Source organism: Mauremys mutica, chromosome 1 (genome assembly GCF_020497125.1).
Source record: "Mauremys mutica isolate MM-2020 ecotype Southern chromosome 1, ASM2049712v1, whole genome shotgun sequence".
NCBI lineage: Eukaryota > Metazoa > Chordata > Testudines > Geoemydidae > Mauremys > Mauremys mutica.
In genome coordinates, this window is record NC_059072.1 from 331,140,555 (window position 1) to 331,161,374 (window position 20,820).

General features: G+C 38.4%; 1 protein-coding gene across 1 annotated transcript in view; it reads right to left on the reverse strand.

Moving 5' to 3' along the window:
- The window catches only part of DYNC2H1 (dynein cytoplasmic 2 heavy chain 1), a 368,188-nt gene that overhangs the window by 344,473 nt on the left and 2,895 nt on the right, over positions 1-20,820 (reverse strand). Inside the window, exons 2-12 of the mRNA XM_045019043.1 lie at positions 19,509-19,679; positions 18,245-18,380; positions 17,754-17,872; positions 16,556-16,700; positions 14,653-14,885; positions 14,192-14,326; positions 13,983-14,096; positions 13,695-13,806; positions 13,072-13,196; positions 2,361-2,536; positions 510-705 (exon numbers count right to left, since the gene is read on the reverse strand). Of these exons, the coding sequence (XP_044874978.1) occupies positions 510-705; positions 2,361-2,536; positions 13,072-13,196; positions 13,695-13,806; positions 13,983-14,096; positions 14,192-14,326; positions 14,653-14,885; positions 16,556-16,700; positions 17,754-17,872; positions 18,245-18,380; positions 19,509-19,679 (1,662 nt within the window). The remainder of the gene's footprint in view (positions 1-509; positions 706-2,360; positions 2,537-13,071; positions 13,197-13,694; positions 13,807-13,982; positions 14,097-14,191; positions 14,327-14,652; positions 14,886-16,555; positions 16,701-17,753; positions 17,873-18,244; positions 18,381-19,508; positions 19,680-20,820) is intronic.

Here is a 20,820-nt window from a genome sequence, read left to right on the forward strand (position 1 = left end):
ATTCCTGAGAGTATTGCCAATTTCAATATTTTCAAGACTTACATTTTATCAATATGATTGTTAATAAGATATTTAACAAGTATATATAATATGCCATTTCAGAACATGTGATCATGTCTCCCTTTAGTGGCTGGCCCTAGCAATTATAAGTTTGCACCTGAAGAGGTTATATTTACCTTAAGTGGAAAATTGCTAATGGTTCTCTTTATTGTAACATCTCATAGTCAATTTCAAAAACAGGTTAATTTTTAATACTGCACTAAACATTTGTGTGTGTCTATTTCTTTATTTTTGTTCAGTTTTTAGGCTTAAATTTATTTCCAATACTATCATCATTCAATGTTATTAAATTGTTCAAGAAACACATTGTAGCTTTAATAAAGAAAAAGGATTATAGCAGAAAGCTTATTAGCCTGATAATCATAATGACAATATAATGGTCTGGAAATACTCTACCATTAATACATAGAAATCAGTACAGATAGTGGTTATAGTTTATTATCTCATACCTGCTTGAGGATAACTGCTTGCTTGCAGAATTTTTGTGCAGTGTTTGCAACTTGCTGTATTTTAGCAGGAATAACAAAGCCAAGTGCAGATAACTGACGCACTTCTCTTAGGAGAGTCACCAAACGATCCGAATAATGTATTTTTAATTCTCCATCACAATGATCCAGCTCCATAATAGGACTACTAGCTTGCATGCTAAACCAAAATTAATATTAAAAATTACCAAGTATGATTTGTCCAGGATCCTTTCCAAAATTCCAAAATACTGGATAACATTTACTTTTTTTCTGACTATTTTTTATTTTAAAGTTGTTAATTCTATGATTCTATGTGTTAATCCAGTAACCTCTATCCAAAACCTCTGAAGACTAGCAACAAGGGCAACACATAACAGAACTTCATTTTAAAATTTGTTTTTACTCAGAAGATTGTCAGGCATGTTATAATACACCCTGTTTCTTTAGTTCCCAGCCAGGGCTACCCTGATCACTCTTTGGATTCAGAACCATGCAAGGGACTTCCAGTCTGAATGTGACAGGGCTCACATGACACTACCCCTCCATTCAACCATGTGAGTTGGAGGAAGAGAGAAACTCCAAGGCACAGCCAGCCTGAGGATCAGAGACTCGGACCAGCAGAAGCAGATACAGAAACATTTGCATCAGACACAGCAACACTGGTGGGGGAAGAAAAGATGAGATCTATTTTTCCCCAAAAAATCCCCTACACCTAGAACTGTGCAGAGAGGACTCCCCACCTCTGGGGACACAACGGTTCCTCAGTCATTTTTGCTCATGGAAAGGAGAGGGCCTTAAAGTCTATTATTCTATGAGAACCAGCCACGGGGCATAGACGCAAGCTAGCAGAAGCATTTGCAGCATACTGTCAGACACTGATAATGTCATCAGACTATCTTCAATTTTTGGATTTGATAATCTCACTCCTGTGCTAACTGGCTGTTTGTATTAACCCTCTCCCAGAGCACCTCAGGTCATTTATCTTCAGCTTTATTCCTTTTGTCCTCCATGCTCCCCTTCCTCCTTTTCCCACCCTCTTTCCTCTGACTCATTACCCTTGCCACCCTCTCTTCAATGCCTCCTCTCTCGTTTTCGATTTAGCTAATCCTCTCGCAACAAACTCATTTTAAAAAAAGCCTAACAAAAAGAAAAACCTTGTGAAGCTAAGAAACAAGATGTTTGCCAGGCATCACACTGTTCATTTGGCTTGTTTGTTGTAACTCTTCACTGTTGCCAACTCTCATGTGAAATGTGAGAATCTCATCTTTCATTTTTTTTCAAATTCAGTTGGTAGCCCTCATGTTTACAGAGGAAAGCTTGAAAGAGTAATCCAAGTGTGTCTTAAGGGTTCAAAAATCAGAAGGTAAATAAAAAGAACTGCCCACCCCCACATTTTTTTTTAAATCTCACGATTTTAAAGATAATCTCATGAATGAGTATTTTAACTGCTTTCCTCAATCCATCTTCTGTCTGCCTTGTCTATCTAGATTGTGAGCTCTAAGGGACACTGATGACCTGTTATCCTATATTTGTCTAGCAACTAGCACAATGGGACTCCAATCTTATTCAGTAACTAAGAACTACTGTAATACAAATAACAAATAAAAATAATAATAAAAATATTCCCAAACGTTTTTCATTTTGCTTTACCAACCAAGTCTGATACAATCCACAAAAATGACGTGGCTGTGAACTGCCTTATTTTATTTCTCTTATTTATTCTCTCTTCTACACCAGAGCTTCACTGTATAGGTCTTCATCAGCTCTTTTTAGATTACACTGTAATACAGACTTTGGTAATAGTTCTTACTGCATACAATATTTTATACTTACCAAAGTCCTGACCGGGGATTCGACAAACCTGACTGAATGTCCCTGGACCAACCATCAAATTGCTCTTGTTCGTAAACCTTCAACTGTTCTAAAAGATCATCTGCATTTTGACGGAATGTTTGAAATCCAGACAAGTCAGAAAGAAGAGCCTCTGCAATCTTGATGGCGTCATCTACCTTAAACACAATCCCATTTGTCAACAATGAAAAGGGCATAACTTCTGGACTGTATTTTTATTTTAGACACATCATAATAACTACAAAAATCATTATTTGCAAAACACAAAACATCTAAAGACAAATTGTTATAAGTGGAGTTCTCCAAGAAAGGGAACTTTTGGTAAAGCACATGGTTTTCAAGGAACATTTTGTGTTCCCTTTTTAAGAGCCAGATATTATATGTCACAGTCCCTACCCACAGGGTCCTTTTCACCCTTTACATTAATTATTTTTTAATCTAACATGAACATACTGTAGTCAAGTATCAGAGGGGTAGCCGTGTTAGTCTGGTTCTGTAGAAGCAGCAAAGAATCCTGTGGCACCTTATAGACTAACAGACGTTTTGCAGCATGAGCTTTCGTGGGTGAATACCCACTTCTTCAGATGCAAGATGCAGATACTGTAGTCACTTGCTCTAGTATAAACTCCAAACACTCACCATTAAAAACCAAACATTAAAAGATATCAACACTACATAAAAACCTTCCATTTACAAATTTTAAAAAAAGAGCACAGCTGCAGTTACCTAAAGACCTCAATGAACACTCAAAATCTTAAGGAACAGGATTTTGTCAAAATCAAGGGAACCTGCCAGTGGGCTTTGAAATCTGCACTACAGGCCCAAGCACAGAGTACAGTGAAGTGGTGCAGATGACGGACTGTGAGGAAGGTTAGTACAAGCCCTTTAATATTGGTGGAACATGGTGATCTACCCCTATTTGATTATCAGATCCAGATAGGAAGGAGTGGGTGATTCCTATAAAGAAGTGAGATGGCTTAGTTGGAGGGGAGCTTCAGGAAGGAATTTGGTTCTTGGGGCTGAACATAAGAACGGCCGTACCAGGTCAGACCAAAGGTCCATCTAGCCCAGTATCTGTCTACCGACAGTGGCCAATGCCAGGTGCCCCAGAGGGAGTGAACCTAACAGGCAATGATCAAGTGATCTCTCTCCTGCCATCCATCTCCACCCTCTGACAAACAGAGGCTAGGGACACCATTCCTTACCATCTTGGCTAATAGCCATTTATGGACTTAACCACCATTAATTTATCCAGTTCCCTTTTAAATGCTGTTATAGTTCTAGCCTTCACAACCTCCTCAGGGAAGGAGTTCCACAAGTTGACTGTGCGCTGCGTGAGGAACTTCCTTTTATTTGTTTTAAACCTGGTCCTAGAACAGGCGGAATGAGACACAAGGGGAAAGGCCTTTGGGCCCCTGCAGCTTGTTTTGGTCAGGGGAATAAATGAAGGTAACTTACTTGTAACCAAGTTCTTCAAGTGAACTCTGTATATTCATTCTTTGGGGACCTGCACCAAACCGTGCAGCAGGATGGTAGAAATTAGTAGCAGTGACTGCTAGGTGACCATGCTCCCTCATCCTCCCTGTCTAGCGCTCAAGCGTGTTTTGAGCATATGAGTATAAAGGGGGTGTGGCACAGTTACCACCTCAGTTTCTTCTATCACTAAAGCGGAAAACCACTGATATTTTAATTTGGACTCTGGAGGAGTGGAGAAGGTGGAGGGGCTATGAATTTGCAGAGTCCATCTCAAAGAACTCTAGTTACAAACAGGTAACCTTAATTTCTTCTTTGAGTATTCTCTGCATATTCGCACACTTCGGGTAGTTTGGCAAGCAGTAGAGTAAATTGGATGGAGGGGTGCAGAGTTCTAATTAAACAGAGATTGGAGTAACGCTCTACGAAACTGGGCATCCAACTTGGATGCCATATCAAAAGTGCAAGGCTTCACGAATGTGTGAATAGTAATCCACCTAGCAGCTTTGCATATCTCAAGGGAATGTGTTTATAAGAGCTGTAGATATAGCTACTGCCCTAGTAGAATGAACTCTAAGCAGAGTAGGAATGGGAAGAGAAGCTCCTCAGTCTATAACACTCTTCAATGCATTGTCTAACCCACCTAGACAGGAACTGAGATGAAATGTCTTTCCCTTTGAGTTACCAGCATACGAAACAAAATAACTTAGAACAAAGAGTTTTAAGTCTTCTTCTATCTAAGTAGTATGATAGTACTGTCTTGACATCCAACAAATGTAACCTGGCCTCCCTTTTAGATGAATGAGGCTTTGGAAAGAACACCAGTATATTAATGGTTTGATTTACATGAATCTCAGAAACTATTTTAAGAAAAAATGTAGGGTGTGGCCTAAGAAGCACTGTACCTCATAATGACACCCTGTAACCCATATTCATTATTCATATATGGTTGTGATATATCATACAAAGCATGCAGTGTAAGGTATCATATGAAAGGTCATGATCTGATGAAACTGCTTGTTGTGTCTCAGTATGCATATCATTAATGTGTATAAAAAGTTATGAGATTGTGCTATATGGTTGTTATTGAAATATGCTGAAGTTTGCTACTGGCATGCAAAAGATCCCTGCCCAGGTGGGGTGCTGACCACACATTAATCAACTGTGTGACTCAACTATGCAAGCACCACACAAAGGGAACTGATCTTTCACTGTGACTCAGCAAAGCCCACCAGGACATGCCTAGGATAGTGTCTGCCAGGTACATAGGCCAAGGGTATAAAATAAAGGACAGTTGAAGCAGACAGGGCCCTTTCTCCTCTAACCACCTACATTGGAAACAACCGGGATGCCAAGAAGATTAAGATCATCTGAGGAGTCTTGTCCAGACTTCAGGAGGGATGTCTGCGCATTAAGGACTATAGCATCCAGTGGGGTGAGAATAGTGCCTGATTCAATCCGGTTTAGTTTATAGAATATAGATTGAATGCAAATTTTTATTTTCTTTGGTGACCATCTGTGTTCTTTTATGCCTACCACTTATAACCACTTAAAATCTATCTTTCTGTAGTAAATAAACCTGTTCTATATTTTACCTAAAACCGTATATCTTGCTTGAAGTGCTTGGGAAACCTCAGCTCAGGAACAAAAGCTGGTGCATGTCTTCTACACATCGGGGGGGTGGGAGGGTGGACTGGGTAACAAACTTACACTTCTCAGACTTCTGATCAAAGTAGGACAGTAGTACGGCTCTGGAGTCCTAAGATGGGGAGCTGTAGGAAAGTGGTTGGAGCCTCTCTGTTGCTGCTTCATGAGAAGCATTCAAATAACTCAGCTGGGTGTGTCCCTGCCTGTGGGTGTCTGTGTGAGTGCAGTACTTGGGAGAGGTTTGCAGCTTGTCACAACATATCAGTATGAGAGGGAGCCCACGTTGGTAAGCCAGAGGTCTCTGCAGCATCCCAGTTCCAGATTGCACCATGAGGAACCCATCACAACCATCTTGTCCTTACAAAAAGTACTAAAAGGGCCATCTATCACCAATGCATGTAGTTCACTAATTCTTCTGACTGAAGTAACTGCTATTATAAAGGCCATCTTCACAAATAAATGAACAAAGAGTAGCTCATTATAGGTTAAAATGGTTGCGACGAATTGAATCAAAACTAAATTCCGATTCCACGGAGGAACAGAGTTTCACACAGGGGGACACAGGTTCAACGTCCTTTCAAAAAGTTCTTAACCAGCATATACGTAAAAACAGATTTGACAATTACATGATTATGGTATGCTGCTCTGAGTCAGACTGCCCTCAGTCTTGAATACATGTATGTGCAACAGAGATTCTTTGTTGTTCCAAAGGCCTTGAATGTACAAATTGCAAAGATGTGCTCCCCCCCTCCCCCCGTGTATGTATTATTAAAAAAGGAGAAGATGGGTTGAACAAAACTCCCTTGAGGACATTTTGAGGTTCCAGTCACCATCTTAGAGAGAGAAAAACCTTCTTCAGAACAGTGAGTACTTTTTGCATACTGTTCATAATGGGTCTGAAATTCCTTAGTAGTCAGTGCTGAAGAGGTCTCATTCTTAGCCTGGCATATGGAGTCACATAGGTCATGGATGCCATTAGATAAACTACCTTTTCACAGGGATATTGAAGCATAGGGTAGTTTTTAATTTTTAAAACCTCTTCCTTTTATGGAGTTGAGAATCACACCAATGAATAGAATCTTTTGACGGTGTGAGAAGAGACTCTTTTTAGTTTACGAGAAGACCAAAGGTTCCAAATAAAGAATGAGTGATCAAAATGGCTTTCTGTAATTCTTCTTTTGAGGGAGCCTTTAGAAGCCAATTGTCTCAGTACAGAAATACAAAAAAATGCCTGTCTTCTCAGATATGCTGCTACCAGAGCCATGCATTTGGTAAAGACTTTGGGTGTGGTTGAAAGGCCAAACAGTAGGACTCTGTACTGGAAATGGTCTGATCCAACAGAAAAACAGAGATATTATCAATGTAAGTGTCTTCCTGAAAGATGAATCTTTGAGATTGAGATCACCAAACCAATTCAAAAGTGGACAGGGAGGGAATAATTAATGCCATAATTAAAGCTCTGAGGTGTAGAATTGGTCTGAGGCCTCCATTCTTTTTAGGGGATTAGAAAATACCAGGAGTGAAATCCCTTGTGTCTGGAATCTAAAGGAAGTTCTCATCAGAACAGACCATGAAAAGATAGTGGACAGCAGATGGATCACTTGATGATTGCCTGTTCTGTTCATTCCCTCCGAAACATCTGGCATTGGCCATAGTCGGAAGATAAGTTACTGAGATAGATATAATACTTAGTCCTGCCTTGAGTGCAGGGGATTAGACATGAAGACCTCTCAAAGTCCCTTCCAGTCCTACAATTCTATGATTTTATGGACCTTGGATCTGACCCAGGATAGTTGTTCTTATATAAGGAAAGTGAGAGGAGTTCCATGGAGCAAGGAATTTGAATTGGATGGTATAGCATGCTTTTATTTTATCTAAAACCCATCTGTCTGAGGTGATATTTGACAGTGCACTGTACTAATGAGAGAGACAGTTTCTGAAAATATGGGTAGTATTTATTGAAATTGGTATGACGTTTTCATTCATCACATCAAATCTGCAGGCTGATATTAGGCAAGAAAGATGTAATCAAGGAGTTCTTCATCCTTGTCCTGGGCTTGTGGGATTTTTTCCTCTCCTGCATTTTAGAGGATGTCTGTTTTCAGTGTTGATAATAAGGCTTCCTCTCAGAGGTTTAAGAAGAAGAAGGGAAAGAAGATGGAAGGTATTGTCTATGATATCTGAAGATAAATACAGATGTCTTTCTATGATAAAGAGGTAGTAACCCCAAAGATCTCACAGGTGAGCTTATGTCCTTCATTTTCTCCATCATTTTATCAGTTTTTGCACCAAAAATAATCCATCTCCTTCAGAAAGTAAATCCTCGTTTTTGTCTTTCTTTCCATAGGCAAATATGAGGACTGTAGCCATGCATGTCTGTGGAGAGTGATCACTAAAACCACAGATCTTAATGCGGTGTCAAAAACATCAAATGATGGCCTAAGGACATGTTTTGCCACAAGTTGCCCTTTCATAATGAGAGCTGTTAATCTCCTCTGGTCCTCTGGGAGGTTATTGGTTAAGACAAATCTTCTCCCACAAGTGAAATTGATATCTTGCCATTACTGCTTGATATCGACCATAGGCATATTTAAAGAAAGCTATAAAAAAAATTCTTCTTAGAGAGTCCAATTTTTTTTTCTTCTTTGTCATAAGGAGTCACGTGCTGAAGACCTGACCTGGATCTTTGACCTGATGCTGCTCTCACAAGAGAATTGGTTTGAGGGTGCACATGAAAACAGAAAAACCCTTCCTGTGGGATCTGGCATAATTTATCTGCCATTTTTTAAACTGACTGAAATGAAGATGGATTTGACCAGAAGATTTTGCTGGTTGCCAGAGACCTTCCAGTATAGGCAATCAAATCTTATTCTTTGCAATAGAACACAAAATATTGGATGTGTGGTGTGACGGGTTCAGTCACAGGGACCCCCTTGGGACTGTCACCTGACGTGCTGGAATTACCTCTGAGCCTGTTTTCCACTGCCAGCTTGGGACTCTAGAACCTTTCCTTGTTGAGCCAGACACACTAGTCTGCTGCAACACAGACCCAGGTCTGGTCCACGCCCCCAAAGCTGCAGACTTTAACCAAAAACTGCTCAGCAAGTCACCTTTCTCCAGCACCCAGACACCCAGTTCCCAATGGGATCCAAACCCCAAATAAATCTGTTTTGCTCTGTATAAAGCTTATACAGGGTAAACTTATAAATTGTCCATGCTCTATAATACTGATAGAGAGATATGCACAGCTGTTCGCTCACCCAGGTATTAATCATTTACTCTGGGTTCAATAATAAACAAAAGTGATTTTATTAAGAATGAAAAGTATGATTTAAGTGGTTTCAAGAAATAACAGATAGCACAAAGTAAGTTACCAAGCAAAATAAAACAACACACACAAGTCTAAGCCTAATACATTAATAAACTGTATACAGGTAAATCTCAGAGATGTTCCAATATGCTTCTTTCACAGACTAGATTCCCTCCTAGTCTGGGCCCAATCCTTTCCCCTGGTAAAGTTCCTGTTAGTTCCATCTCAGGTGGTAACTAGGGGATTTCTCATGACTGGCAGCCTCCTTTGTTCTGTTCCACCCCCTTTTATATCTTTGGCACAAGGCGGGAATCCTTTGTCTCTGGGTTCCCACCCTTCATTCTAAATGGAAAAGCACCAGATTTAAGATGGATTCCAGTATCATGTGACATGTTCACATGTCCTGTGAGACTTCATTACTTACTGGCTGGCATCCACATATACAGGAAGGCTTACAAGTAAACAGAGCCAATTGTCCTAGTTAACAGGAGCCATCGAGTTTCCAAGCCACCATTAATGGGCCACACTTTGCATAGTTACAATAGGACTTCAGAGTAATACTTTATATTTCTAGCTTCAGATACAAGAATGATACATACATACACAAATAGGATGAACACACTCAGTAGATTATAAGGTTTGGAATGATACCTTACAAGAGATCTTTTCCATAAAGCATATTCCAGTTACATTATATTCACATTCCAAGCATATTTTCATAAAGCATATGGAGTGCAACGTCACATGTGGCTTCTTTCAAAGCTACTCATGTAATATTAAAGTTGATGCCATCCTATCCACTGGCTTATGAAACTGAACTGTGTCCTCAGAAGGAGAAAATGCTGTAGCTACATCCACATTTTCCATTTCTTGTTGTTGAAATTCCTGTAGAGGAAATGTTGTCTGATGCACCTCCTCATTGTCTCCTGTGGTAAGGATAGGGAACATTCTCTAAGTGTCAGATCCTTACACCTCAGATCCGCAACTCTCAGATCCATCAGTTCCAGTGAAAGATGGAGATTCATGCTTCCTGGAGTGATAGTGGTAAGTAGAAGTTGGCCAATATGTCCCAGGCATCTAAGGCAATATATGCCAATCCTGCCAGTCACCCCAAACCTGTCTCACATACCTTGTTTGGAACATAGGGTGCCATGAAGGGAAATTCTCATCTGTAAATGGTCAGATCATAGTCTTGCTTGTTGGATCCAGCTCTATATCTGATTGCAGATCCCATCCCAGATCCAATATTGAAACAGCAGGTGAAATGACCACTGTGAAGATCTGGGTCATGTAGCATGGTGACAAATCTCTTCTTACAGTTGGAATCTTCGGTGGTGGAAGAGATACTGGAGAATCTCCATGTCTGGTGTCCCATCTCAGTCTTTTATCACAAGAACCATGAGAAATAGCCAGATCCGTTAGTAGATGTGAACCTGTACCATGACAGTTAAAGTATGCTGCTGAACTGATGTGTTCAGATCTGATGACCTTTCCTTTGGATCCGTATCTCTAGAATGGATCTACAGATTTACTATCCTTTGGTCTCAGATTCGCATGTGAACAGTCTGATGAACTACCAGGGATATGTTTTAATTTAGCCTTCCATTTCCTCTGAAACAAGGCAGCCAGTTCCAATGTTATTTGGACCCTTAGGATGACTGTCCGAAACGAGTTCCACAATTAATAATAAATGTATCTATTTTGGAGTCAGATCCAAAGGCTTAAGAACAGTCAGATCCACCAATCTGGAACTGGAGCTCAGTGCCAAGATGAAAGACTTCATTGGTGCAATTTTCTTGGATCTAGATGTACTCAGAGCTGATTCAGACCTCCTATCCTTATTTTCAGATCCTTCAGAGTTCTCAGATCCCAGAGGCTTGACAGACAAAACCTCCTATAATAAAAGGGCTTGAACAGTGTTTAATTTGTGCCAGGGCTTGCCAGGGCTGAGCCCTGGCACCACTAGGCTTGAGGGTTCATAGCTCCAACATCTCTGGGCTTGCTGCATCAGTTATGAATGTAAAAAAAACACTTGAGCCCCAGCACCTCTTTCATTAAAAATTAAGTACTGGGCCAGAAGTCTATTTTGTCTTTCCTTCTGGGCCCAAGGTGTGAAAGTATTACAGGTAGCACAACATGCTGGGAAAAGGTTCTCCCCCAAACATTTTAGACACTGAACATGTATGTCAGATGCAAAGAGGAGTGCTGAGAAAGATGTGCACCACCTGAACCCATGTTTCTTCATAATGGGATCATCCATACTGAACTATAAAACTATACCTTAAAACTATGATATAATCTAAATCTGGCCTAATTTATCCTAAAACTAAAGTATAGACTACTAACTATAAAAACTATTAACTACTAACAGCAATGAACTAATATGAAGGCACTATCAGTCAATACATCTTTGAGATCCAATGGTTCATATCCTTTCGCTGCTGCTGTTGGAAAGAACTGAGGCTGCAGTGGCACCACAGCTCCTATATATTCATGCTCTTAGAATGCCCTCAAGCGCCAAACAGGGAGGATGGGGGAGCATGGGCACCTGAGCGGCACTGCTACTAGAAGCTTCTACCGTCTTGCTGCACTAATAGGAAAAAGTCCCAGGAATGACACTATGCAGAGGACACTTGAAAAATTGTGTTACTTTGCAAGTTTTTTTATTTGAAGAATAAAACTGCCCTGAAGGAAGGACCTGAATAGACTTTTGGGTGTGGCATGAGTCCTTCTTGGGTTGGGGGAGACAGGCCAGCAGATCTACAACTGAATAGTCCAAAAAGCAATCTAGCATCCTCTTTACTGTGCTTTTTGGTTAGAATAGAACACAGCCTCTTTGAAGCCAGCTGGTGCCTTGTTAGTTAGTGTGCCCTGGACTTGGGGGACCTGGAGCACAAAGAAGATTACAATACAAAGCTTTGGTTAATCTGAATTTGGTAAATCGTTATAAATTCTCTCTCTCTCTCTCTCTCTCAAGATAATTATGTTGATAGATTCACCTTTGTAAGCCAGAATGAGGTCTCTATTATACAGTCAAATATATTACGAAGCAGTGTTTCTCCCAGGATCTTAAGAAAATGAGAAGATGAATTTCAACTGAGTGCCAAAAGCATAAGGAAATATTCAGAGGGTCTGAACACTTTTTTCCAATCACTTTTAAAAATACCTTTTTATGGCATGTATGTTTTAAAAAGTGTGCCTATTCTCATAACTCTGTCACAAACTGCAATTTAAGTAAAAAGCTTAAAATACTAAAATGCCTCTGGTATTTTTAGAAGGAAAGCAGAGCAAGTAAGCCTCTCTCAAAAACCAAAAGTATGCCATTGGCACAAACATAAGGGTATGTATAAAGAAGTAATGGTGCATATGTTATAGCTGATGTTACCTTCTGAGTTGGATTTTAGACTGTCTAAAAACTTGAAATATTTACTCTAAAGTCAAATTCATCACGACATGTGAATCTAGTGTATGAATCTGTACAAATCTTTCCATTCAATTAATTCATTTCTATCTGTCTTTTCCTTATTCCACACACTTAAATATGTTACATACTGAACACCTCACATGCATTTCTTTAATCTCAGAAACCCATTTATATAACAAATTATAAATGTAATGGTAGCAAGGCACAGATATTGTTTGATATTATTGTTTGAATACAAACTAATCAAAAGGCAGAGAATTATAACTGAGCAAATACCTTTAACCCATCTTGTTGTGAAACAGAAAACACTAATGTACAGCACCCTGACTTTACTACAAAGAACTAACAATTCTGCTTTTTAATATGATACTGGGAACCCCTTGCTTGCACTGGTAAGCACTTATTCACATGAGAAATACAACTAATTTCTGAAGGACTATTCATGAGTTACTACTCGCTACTGAGAGTAAGTGGGTCACAGTCTGGCTCATTGTAAGCCTTTTATGGGAACCACATGTGCATACTTGAGGAAGCAATCTGAGCCAGAGTGTCTACCACTGCTGTAGAATTCTAGTCTTTCCCAGTTTTTGTAATACTCTAAAATATTTTGTAATAAACCTTGTTTAACATAAAAAGTTTTTCAATGTATTATTTATCCAAGAGATAATTTTTGCATGTTGCATAAAAACTATTTAGCAAGAGTCCTACTGAAGAGGAGCTTTGAACCTTTAACTCTAGTGAAATCAACGAGTGTTGCAGATGTTGAGTACCTTTGAGGTCTTTTATGCCACATTTTGGAAGTCAGTATGCAGTGTCTCAACAAGAATTTAAACTATTACCTTCAACTGCAGCTGCCGCACCCAAACAATATTATTGACAACTTCAGAAAGATTTTTTCCTGAAAGTGGTCCAGATACATCACCAGGAACACCATGGCATCGAGCTTCAAAGTCTGTTCGAAAATCTGTATCAAACAAACTGTTCATGTTAGACCCACAAAGCAACAGAACCAGTAAGCAATAATGAATTATAGCTACAAACAACATACTAGACCAGGCGTCGGCAACCTTTTGGAAGTGGTGTGCTGAGTCTTCATTTATTCACTCTAATTTAAGGTTTCGCGTGCCAGTAATACATTTTAATGTTTTTTAGAAGGTCTCTTTCTATAAGTCTATAATATATAACTAAATTATTGTTGTATGTAAAGTAAATAAGGTTTTTTAAATGTTTAAGAAGATTCATTTAAAATTAAATTAAAATGCAGAGCCCCCCGGACCAGTGGCCAGGACCTGGGCAATGTGAGTGCCTTCGGCACCCGTGCCATAGGTTGCCTATCCCTGTACTAGACTTTTACCAAAAAAAAAATTGTTGCAAAATACTACTCCCAAAAGAAGAGAGACAAAGTAGAGAACAATTAAAACATTTCCAAATTGATTTTGAATTGTCTATGATACACTTTTACCTTTGACAGAGTCCTGAAGTCTTGCTAGCAAAGTTTCCCTTTCCAAAAGCAACTCTTTGCTAATGCTTGGGCGTTTTACCAGTTCCTTATATTTCTGAAATGCTTGAAGCAGCTAGCATAAGAAATAATGTAAAGAAAAAAAGATTATTTCTACTCAATAAAATGAAACACATTCTTAGACACCACTGTTCATAAATCCTATATGTGATCATTTGTCTTAAAATAACTATTTGAGAATTCTGCAACCTGATACATAGTAAAGCCTTTGTGATATAAAAATATTTTTACCTGTTGCAGACTGTCTTGAATTTCTGAAATAAATGTTTTCAATTTGTTTGCTATTTTCTGTTCCACTGGTGCAACAATTCTCTCATATTGAGACACTGCAGCTCTCCATAAAGGCTGGGAGATAATGAATAGCTGTGTTAGTTTGAGATATGTTAATACTCACAATAAAGTCACAGAAGTTATGTATAGAAAAAAAATAAACATTATACCTCTGTGTAGGGGTTATAGTGCACAGGATTCAGGCCAGCAAAGGGTTCAAACACCTGAGCAAGGTGCAATGTTTGTTGTTCCCCCACTGGTAAAAAATATGCAAGTTTTTCATGCAGTGTTCTAATAGTCAGCACCTAAAACAAAAAAGTAATATTTCATTTATTGTAATGGAATTTTTATGTGCCCATTATTACGATGCCTGGGCACATAACTTACATTAAAAGCAAGAAATGCAATACACAGCACAAACCTCCCCATCTGTTCCATACCACCCCATCACAAATAATACTTCCCTAGCAATGAGCTAAAGTCAAGTAAACATTGAACCCAAATATGTGTATTAAACCATGCTCTGATTATAAAAATGATGAGAAAATATTACAGTTTTATTTACAACTAAAAAAAATCCTCTGTAGTTTTGTTTCCAACAAAAACAAATCAAAGTTCACCAAATGGATACCTCATCAAGACGTTTGCCAAGTTTGTCTAATGATTCAGGAACATATTTCTCACTTTTCCATAGATGTGGTGTATACCGTTGCCATAGTTGTCCCGTTAGGTGATCACAGGCAGCTACCCACTGTTCACAAATCATGATACCAGCCTTCAGATTTTCTTTCACAATGTGAAAAGCATCCTCCCACAGATTCAAAGTTCCCATTTTTTTCTGAACAAACCTACCAAGAGAGCCACCTAAAACAGCACAAAAACATACACAGACCCAAATATAACAAGTATGTTTAAAATCCTTTCTTTATATTCCACACCGCTGCGCATTTACATTTTTAAAAGCTATTGAAGAGATATTTTGATACTAAATGCAAATCTCATAAACTACTATTCACTTAGGGCCTGATTCTGATCCTTCGCTCACAAGTAAGAGCTACAGAACTGGAATCCTTAATAAATTAAATTATATACACACTGTGCAAGACAATATATTTAAAAATAAAAGTCTTAATGCACAGTTGCATGTGTTATGAGCATGTTGAGGACAATGCAGAGCTTCCCATCCTCACCATAGCCTATGAAGGGAGGAATGAAATAAGGATTCATAGACTGCCAAGCCAAAAGAGACCACCATGACCGTCCAGCCTGACCCCTATATGCACAGGCTATAGAATTTTTCCCAGAAGCTGAATTAAACCACACATTTTAGAAAGATATCTAATCTCATTTCAAGGATTCCAAGCAATGGTGAGTCCACCACCTCCCCGGATAAGTTGTTCCACTGTTGAATCACCCTGACAGTTAGGAAACTGAGACTTATTTCAAGGTTGAATTTGCCTAACTTCAACTTCTACCCAATGGATCATGTTATGCCTTTTTTTGTAAGACTCCCCAATATTTCCACCTCTTTCTTGAAGTGTGGAGAACTGAACAGAGTAGTCTAGTACTAGTCTTACCAATGCTGTGTGTACAGAGGCAAGGCCACTTCCCTATTTCTACTTGATATTCTCCTGTTTATAAAACCAATGATCACAACAGCCCTTTTTGCCACAGTATTGCACTAACACTCACGGTGATATGGACATCCACAATGCTCTCTAAGTCCTTCACTGCTTTCCAAAACATTCTCCCATCCTGCAGATATTGCCTTCATTCTTTGCTCCCAGAGGTATTACCTTCCATTTAGCTGTTTTAAAATGCATTTTGTTGGACTGTGACCATTTATGCAGACTCAGATAACTCTGTAACCATAACCTTTCTCATGATTTACTACCCCAGTCTTCAAGTCATCTGTAAAGTTTACCAGTAAAGATTTTATATCATCATCTAAATCTTTGATAAAAAAATATTGAATAGCATTGGACCAAAAACTTATCCCTGAGGGACCCCACTAGAAATAGCCCTGCTCACTAATGTCTCCCCATTAAAAACTACATTTTGAGAGCTGGTTTTAATCCATCCAACGTGTGCCCCGTTGGTTCCAAATAATGCAAGTTTTTTAGTCAAAATTTCATGTGATACTGAGTCAAATGCCTTTGAGAAATCCAAGTATACTATATCAACACAGTTGCCAAGATAACAGGTCTGACAATACCTACTTATCAGGAAAACATATTGACTGGTATTAATTATATTTTTAGCCTCCAATTCTTTGTTGATAGTCCAGATTATTTTGTCTGGGAATGATGTCAGATTAATCAATCAACAGTTCCATGGGTTTTACTCTTTTTAAAGGATGGAGCTATTTTGCCAGTCCTCCAATCCTTTGGATTTTCCCCAATTTTCCAAGGTTTGTTAAAATTAACATTAGTGGTTCAGAGAGCTCCTCAGCTAGTTCCTTTAAGTCTCCTGGGTGTAAGTTAGCCAGGCCTGTTGATTTGAAAATGCATGATCATTTCTACCCACAGCTTTACCTATGACATCCAAAAGATTTTGCATGCGTGGCTGTGGAAAGGGATCGTGTTCTGTTTGTCTCCATACATCGTCAACAGTATCCCGAGTAGTCTCCACTAAGTCCACAACTTCAAATAAAGAGAGACTATCCAAATTGTAATAATCCTAGAAATAAAATACATTTTAAAATAACATGATTGTGCTACTGATGGATTAGAAATATTTAAATTCTTTAGAATATATTCAAATATGTTTGTTAACCAGAGCTGGCTCCAGGGGTTTTGCCGCCCGAAGCAGCCGGAAAAAAAAAAAAAAAGCCACGATCACGATCTGAGGCAATTCAGCGGAAGGTCCTTCGCTCCAAGCGGGAGCGAGGGACCCTCCGCCGAATTGCTGCCGAATACCTGGACGTGCCGCCCCTCTCCAGAGTAGCCGCCCCAAGCACCTGCTTGCTATGCTGGTGCCTGGAGCCAGCCCTGTTGTTAACTGAGGCATTTTCTTGTTTACAGATATGTCAGGTCTTTATTTTAACACTTAAAAATATAAGGGACAATCCTGCAAAAAAATAAGGATGTGAGTAACTTTATTCATGTGAATAGTCTCACTGACTTCTGTGGGACTATTCATGTGAGTAAAATGATTCAAGTGCTTAATACTTTGCAGGGCAGAGTCAACAATCATCATCTTGTCGGCAGGGGTTCTCAAACTGAGGGTCAGGACTCCTCAGGGGTCATGAAGTTATTATGTGGGGCATCGTGAGCTGTTAGCTTCCATCCCAAACCCCTCTTTGCCTCAAGCATTTATAATGGTGTTAAATATATTAAAAAGTGTTTTTAATTCATAAGGGGGGTGGTCACACTCAGACGCTTGCTATATGAAAGGGGTCACCAGTACAAAAGTTTGAGAACACTTATCTTGTGTGTTAAATAATAAAAAAAAATAAACTATCATCATCCCATTTTCAGCTGACAATCTTCTTACCATTCCTTTATTAATCTCTTTAGACTAATTTTAGGATTGAAGGGGCCTTATTCTACTCTGAATCAAACTTGAACAACCCCCACTAAAGTCAGTGGGAGATGCAGAAGAGAAACTGCAAGAAGAATTTTGCCCAAAATTTTGTACTTCTGAACATCTCATACAATTTCACAAGTTGAGTACATTCTTTACTAAGTTTGATATAAATACATCACTGAATAAATAAAAGAAAAAACATACTCTTGCAATTGCTTCAAACAGATCTTTAAAATGAGAGGCTCTCTCTTTGCTACATGATTTACTTCCACGATGAGCACGCTCTATCCAGAACTGAAACTCATCATTTGGTGTAAGTATTGCTGCAAATACAAAACAGAAAGCACTTAAATACATTATTCAGATACAATGCATAACAACAAAATATCTTTAGGCAAAACACACTTCAAAATGGAAAATTTTACTTTTGGGTTATATAACTCTGCTTCAACTTTTGGATCTAGGTGTGATATCAGCTTAATATTAAGGCACCATACATTGAATCCTGATAGACAGTGGGTGCCTTCAATTCCTAACTCATAAGAGTATTCACAACCTTTCAAGGTCTATTCTGTTTTATTTAGGTTCTTCAACCACTCACATCACAGTGATAGAGACATGAATTCACAAATCAAATGAAATATTCAATTTTTTAATTTAAATAGTGTTGCAAAAGAAATAATTGTGGTACACACCGCGCACATCATCTTCACGGAATTTGGTTCCTGAGTAATTAGGATCTGATCTTCTAAGGACAGTGCCCAAACCAATCTCTAGCTCACTCAGAAGGCTCTGGAGTTTGGGATCAAACTCCCTACTCCATTTCTCATCCTACAACAAAGATTCCGAGCAACAGAAATCATGTTAGAACTCTTTATCATTTTCTATTATCTGTTTTTTCAAAAATAAATAATTGATGAATAATAATTATTAATTTGATGAGGGAAGAGAACAGGGAATGTACCTTAAGTTCAGGGAAGGGCATCTTATTCTTTTACAGGTTGGACAAATCAAAACATTGAACCATATCATGCCAATAATTTTTTGAAAAAAACTCCTTACTGATTTCAACATGGCCTATAGCTCAAAAACTGATTGCAAGACATGAATTAATATTTGCAAAAAGATGCTGCAAACAGATATTCTTTCATCATTCTCTATTAAGACAACCAGGTATGGAATTTACTCCTGTGCTGAAAATTACTGGTTAAAATGAATAATGAAGGTTATTGTGATCCTCTGGAATCACTCTAAGAGTATGACAGAAAATAAACAGGAGCTTGGAAACTATGAAACACTGACATTTCTTTTGCTAAGATAAAGAAATGTAGCCATGATTTTCTTTTGTTTGTGAAAAACTGAATAAAGCAAATATCTTCCTTATCACAAAATAAGAAAAGGAGATATCATTTTAGAAGATCCTCGGGTTAGCTTTTACATTTTCACATGTAAGATACACTGCTACCCTCTCCAATCCCTGTGCCAAATTCTGCATTCCTCAATTAAGCAAAACTCTCAGAATTTAGCCCTCTGTGATCAACTCTCCTATTGACACATGGTGGAATTTAAGCAGGCAAAACCCATCAGCACAATGGAAAACATAGTCAAATAAGTCAGTTTAGGAATCCAGCACACCTATTTACCATATAAAATAGCTATACTGGTTTGTGCAGTGTTGCCACTGAAGTTGAACCAATATCTGATACACATTTGAAAAAATGACACAGACTTATGTAGAGGTTGCTGTAAGGTGCCTCCTTTAACTTGAAAATGAAATGAATTGTTCATTCCTTAACCCTCTGTAAATATTTTAATTTTAAAGCTAACAGAAAAGCAAATTACAATAAATCTCAGAGAACAATTAACATGGGATGGGGAAGATTTATAATTAAAAGAAAGGAAAGTAATCTGTAAGTACACATTTTAATGTATAAAAATATCTAATGGTATATTACTCACCTTTAATAATGCTGGTGCAAATACCTGCCGTAATGCTTGATAAAGTGTATTAATAGGTGAATCTAACATAGATGACACAAGAATATTACTATGAAGATTATCTTCTGTAATAACATCAGGTCGCAGCTTAAAGAATACCAATACTTTATCTTTTGAATCACCAGCTTCAACCTATAATGATAAAAAAACCACAAGGTTCAAAGAAAGAAAGAAAGAAACTGCAAATCACAAGATGTTTTTCTCTCCAAATGCACTTTCTATACAATTTAGAGAAAGAAAATAATTAATGACAAAATGTCATGTTACTTGACTTGTGACAAACATTCTGTTCATATCTGATTTGTAATAAATTCAAAAATTCATGTGATATTTATATTGGGCTGAATAGGAATCTGAAATGTAATACAAAATCAAATACTTAAAATGGCCTCTGCATTATAAATAGAGCTGGGCCAAAAATGGTTTGAGTGAATAAAAAAACATTTTGTCAAAAAATCCACAACCAGTTCTAATGTTAAGTTACCATTTTACTTATACTATGCTGGCATTGAAAAGTACACGCCCCTACCTTCCAGTGTCAAGTAGGTGGAGTGCAAGTGTTGGAGTGTAAAATATCACATGCTGCGGAATTTAAGCTTTCATTTTAAAAAAATAGTTTCTACCCTTCATGATTTTGAAGATAAACTTTCCAAATGTGAATCTATGCAATCTTCATGCTCTGCAGCCATCTAGTTCCAAAACCTCTGCAGCTGCTCATAGACACCTCAAGCAATGGCAGAGTGAAATTGATATGAATTTAATCAGTTTCAATATTGTGGCCCAGTACAGGATGGGCAGCAGTAGAAACAGAAGAGTCATGTCAATTTCACAGTGCAGCTTCTTGGCAAAACTACAAGTAGCAGAGGCAAGCACTGAAGCTATTCAAGGAAGAAGACACATAAAACAGAGGCTGGGGAAAAGTAGACTAGCAGAGATCCCAGCTTCTGCACAGCAGCCAAGAGCCTAGGTTTCGGAGGGAAAAGAAATCTTTTTCTCCCTTCCAACAGGCAGAGGAGGATCACGGGAAGGAAGTTTCAAATTTATCAGACACTTACTAGACAGAGGTTAAAATGAAAAATGGAGCATCTCAGCAGGATCCAATGACAAAATGGAGTTTGCCTCTGGACTCCACAACACCTCACCTCATATTTCATGTTGGCCTCTGGCTATAGTAAGTTCAATCTTTTGTCTAATAACTAGAATTTTCAACTCACATGCTATGGTTCCCTCTGCACCAAGGAGAACCTTCCCAAACTCCCCAATCCATCCCACT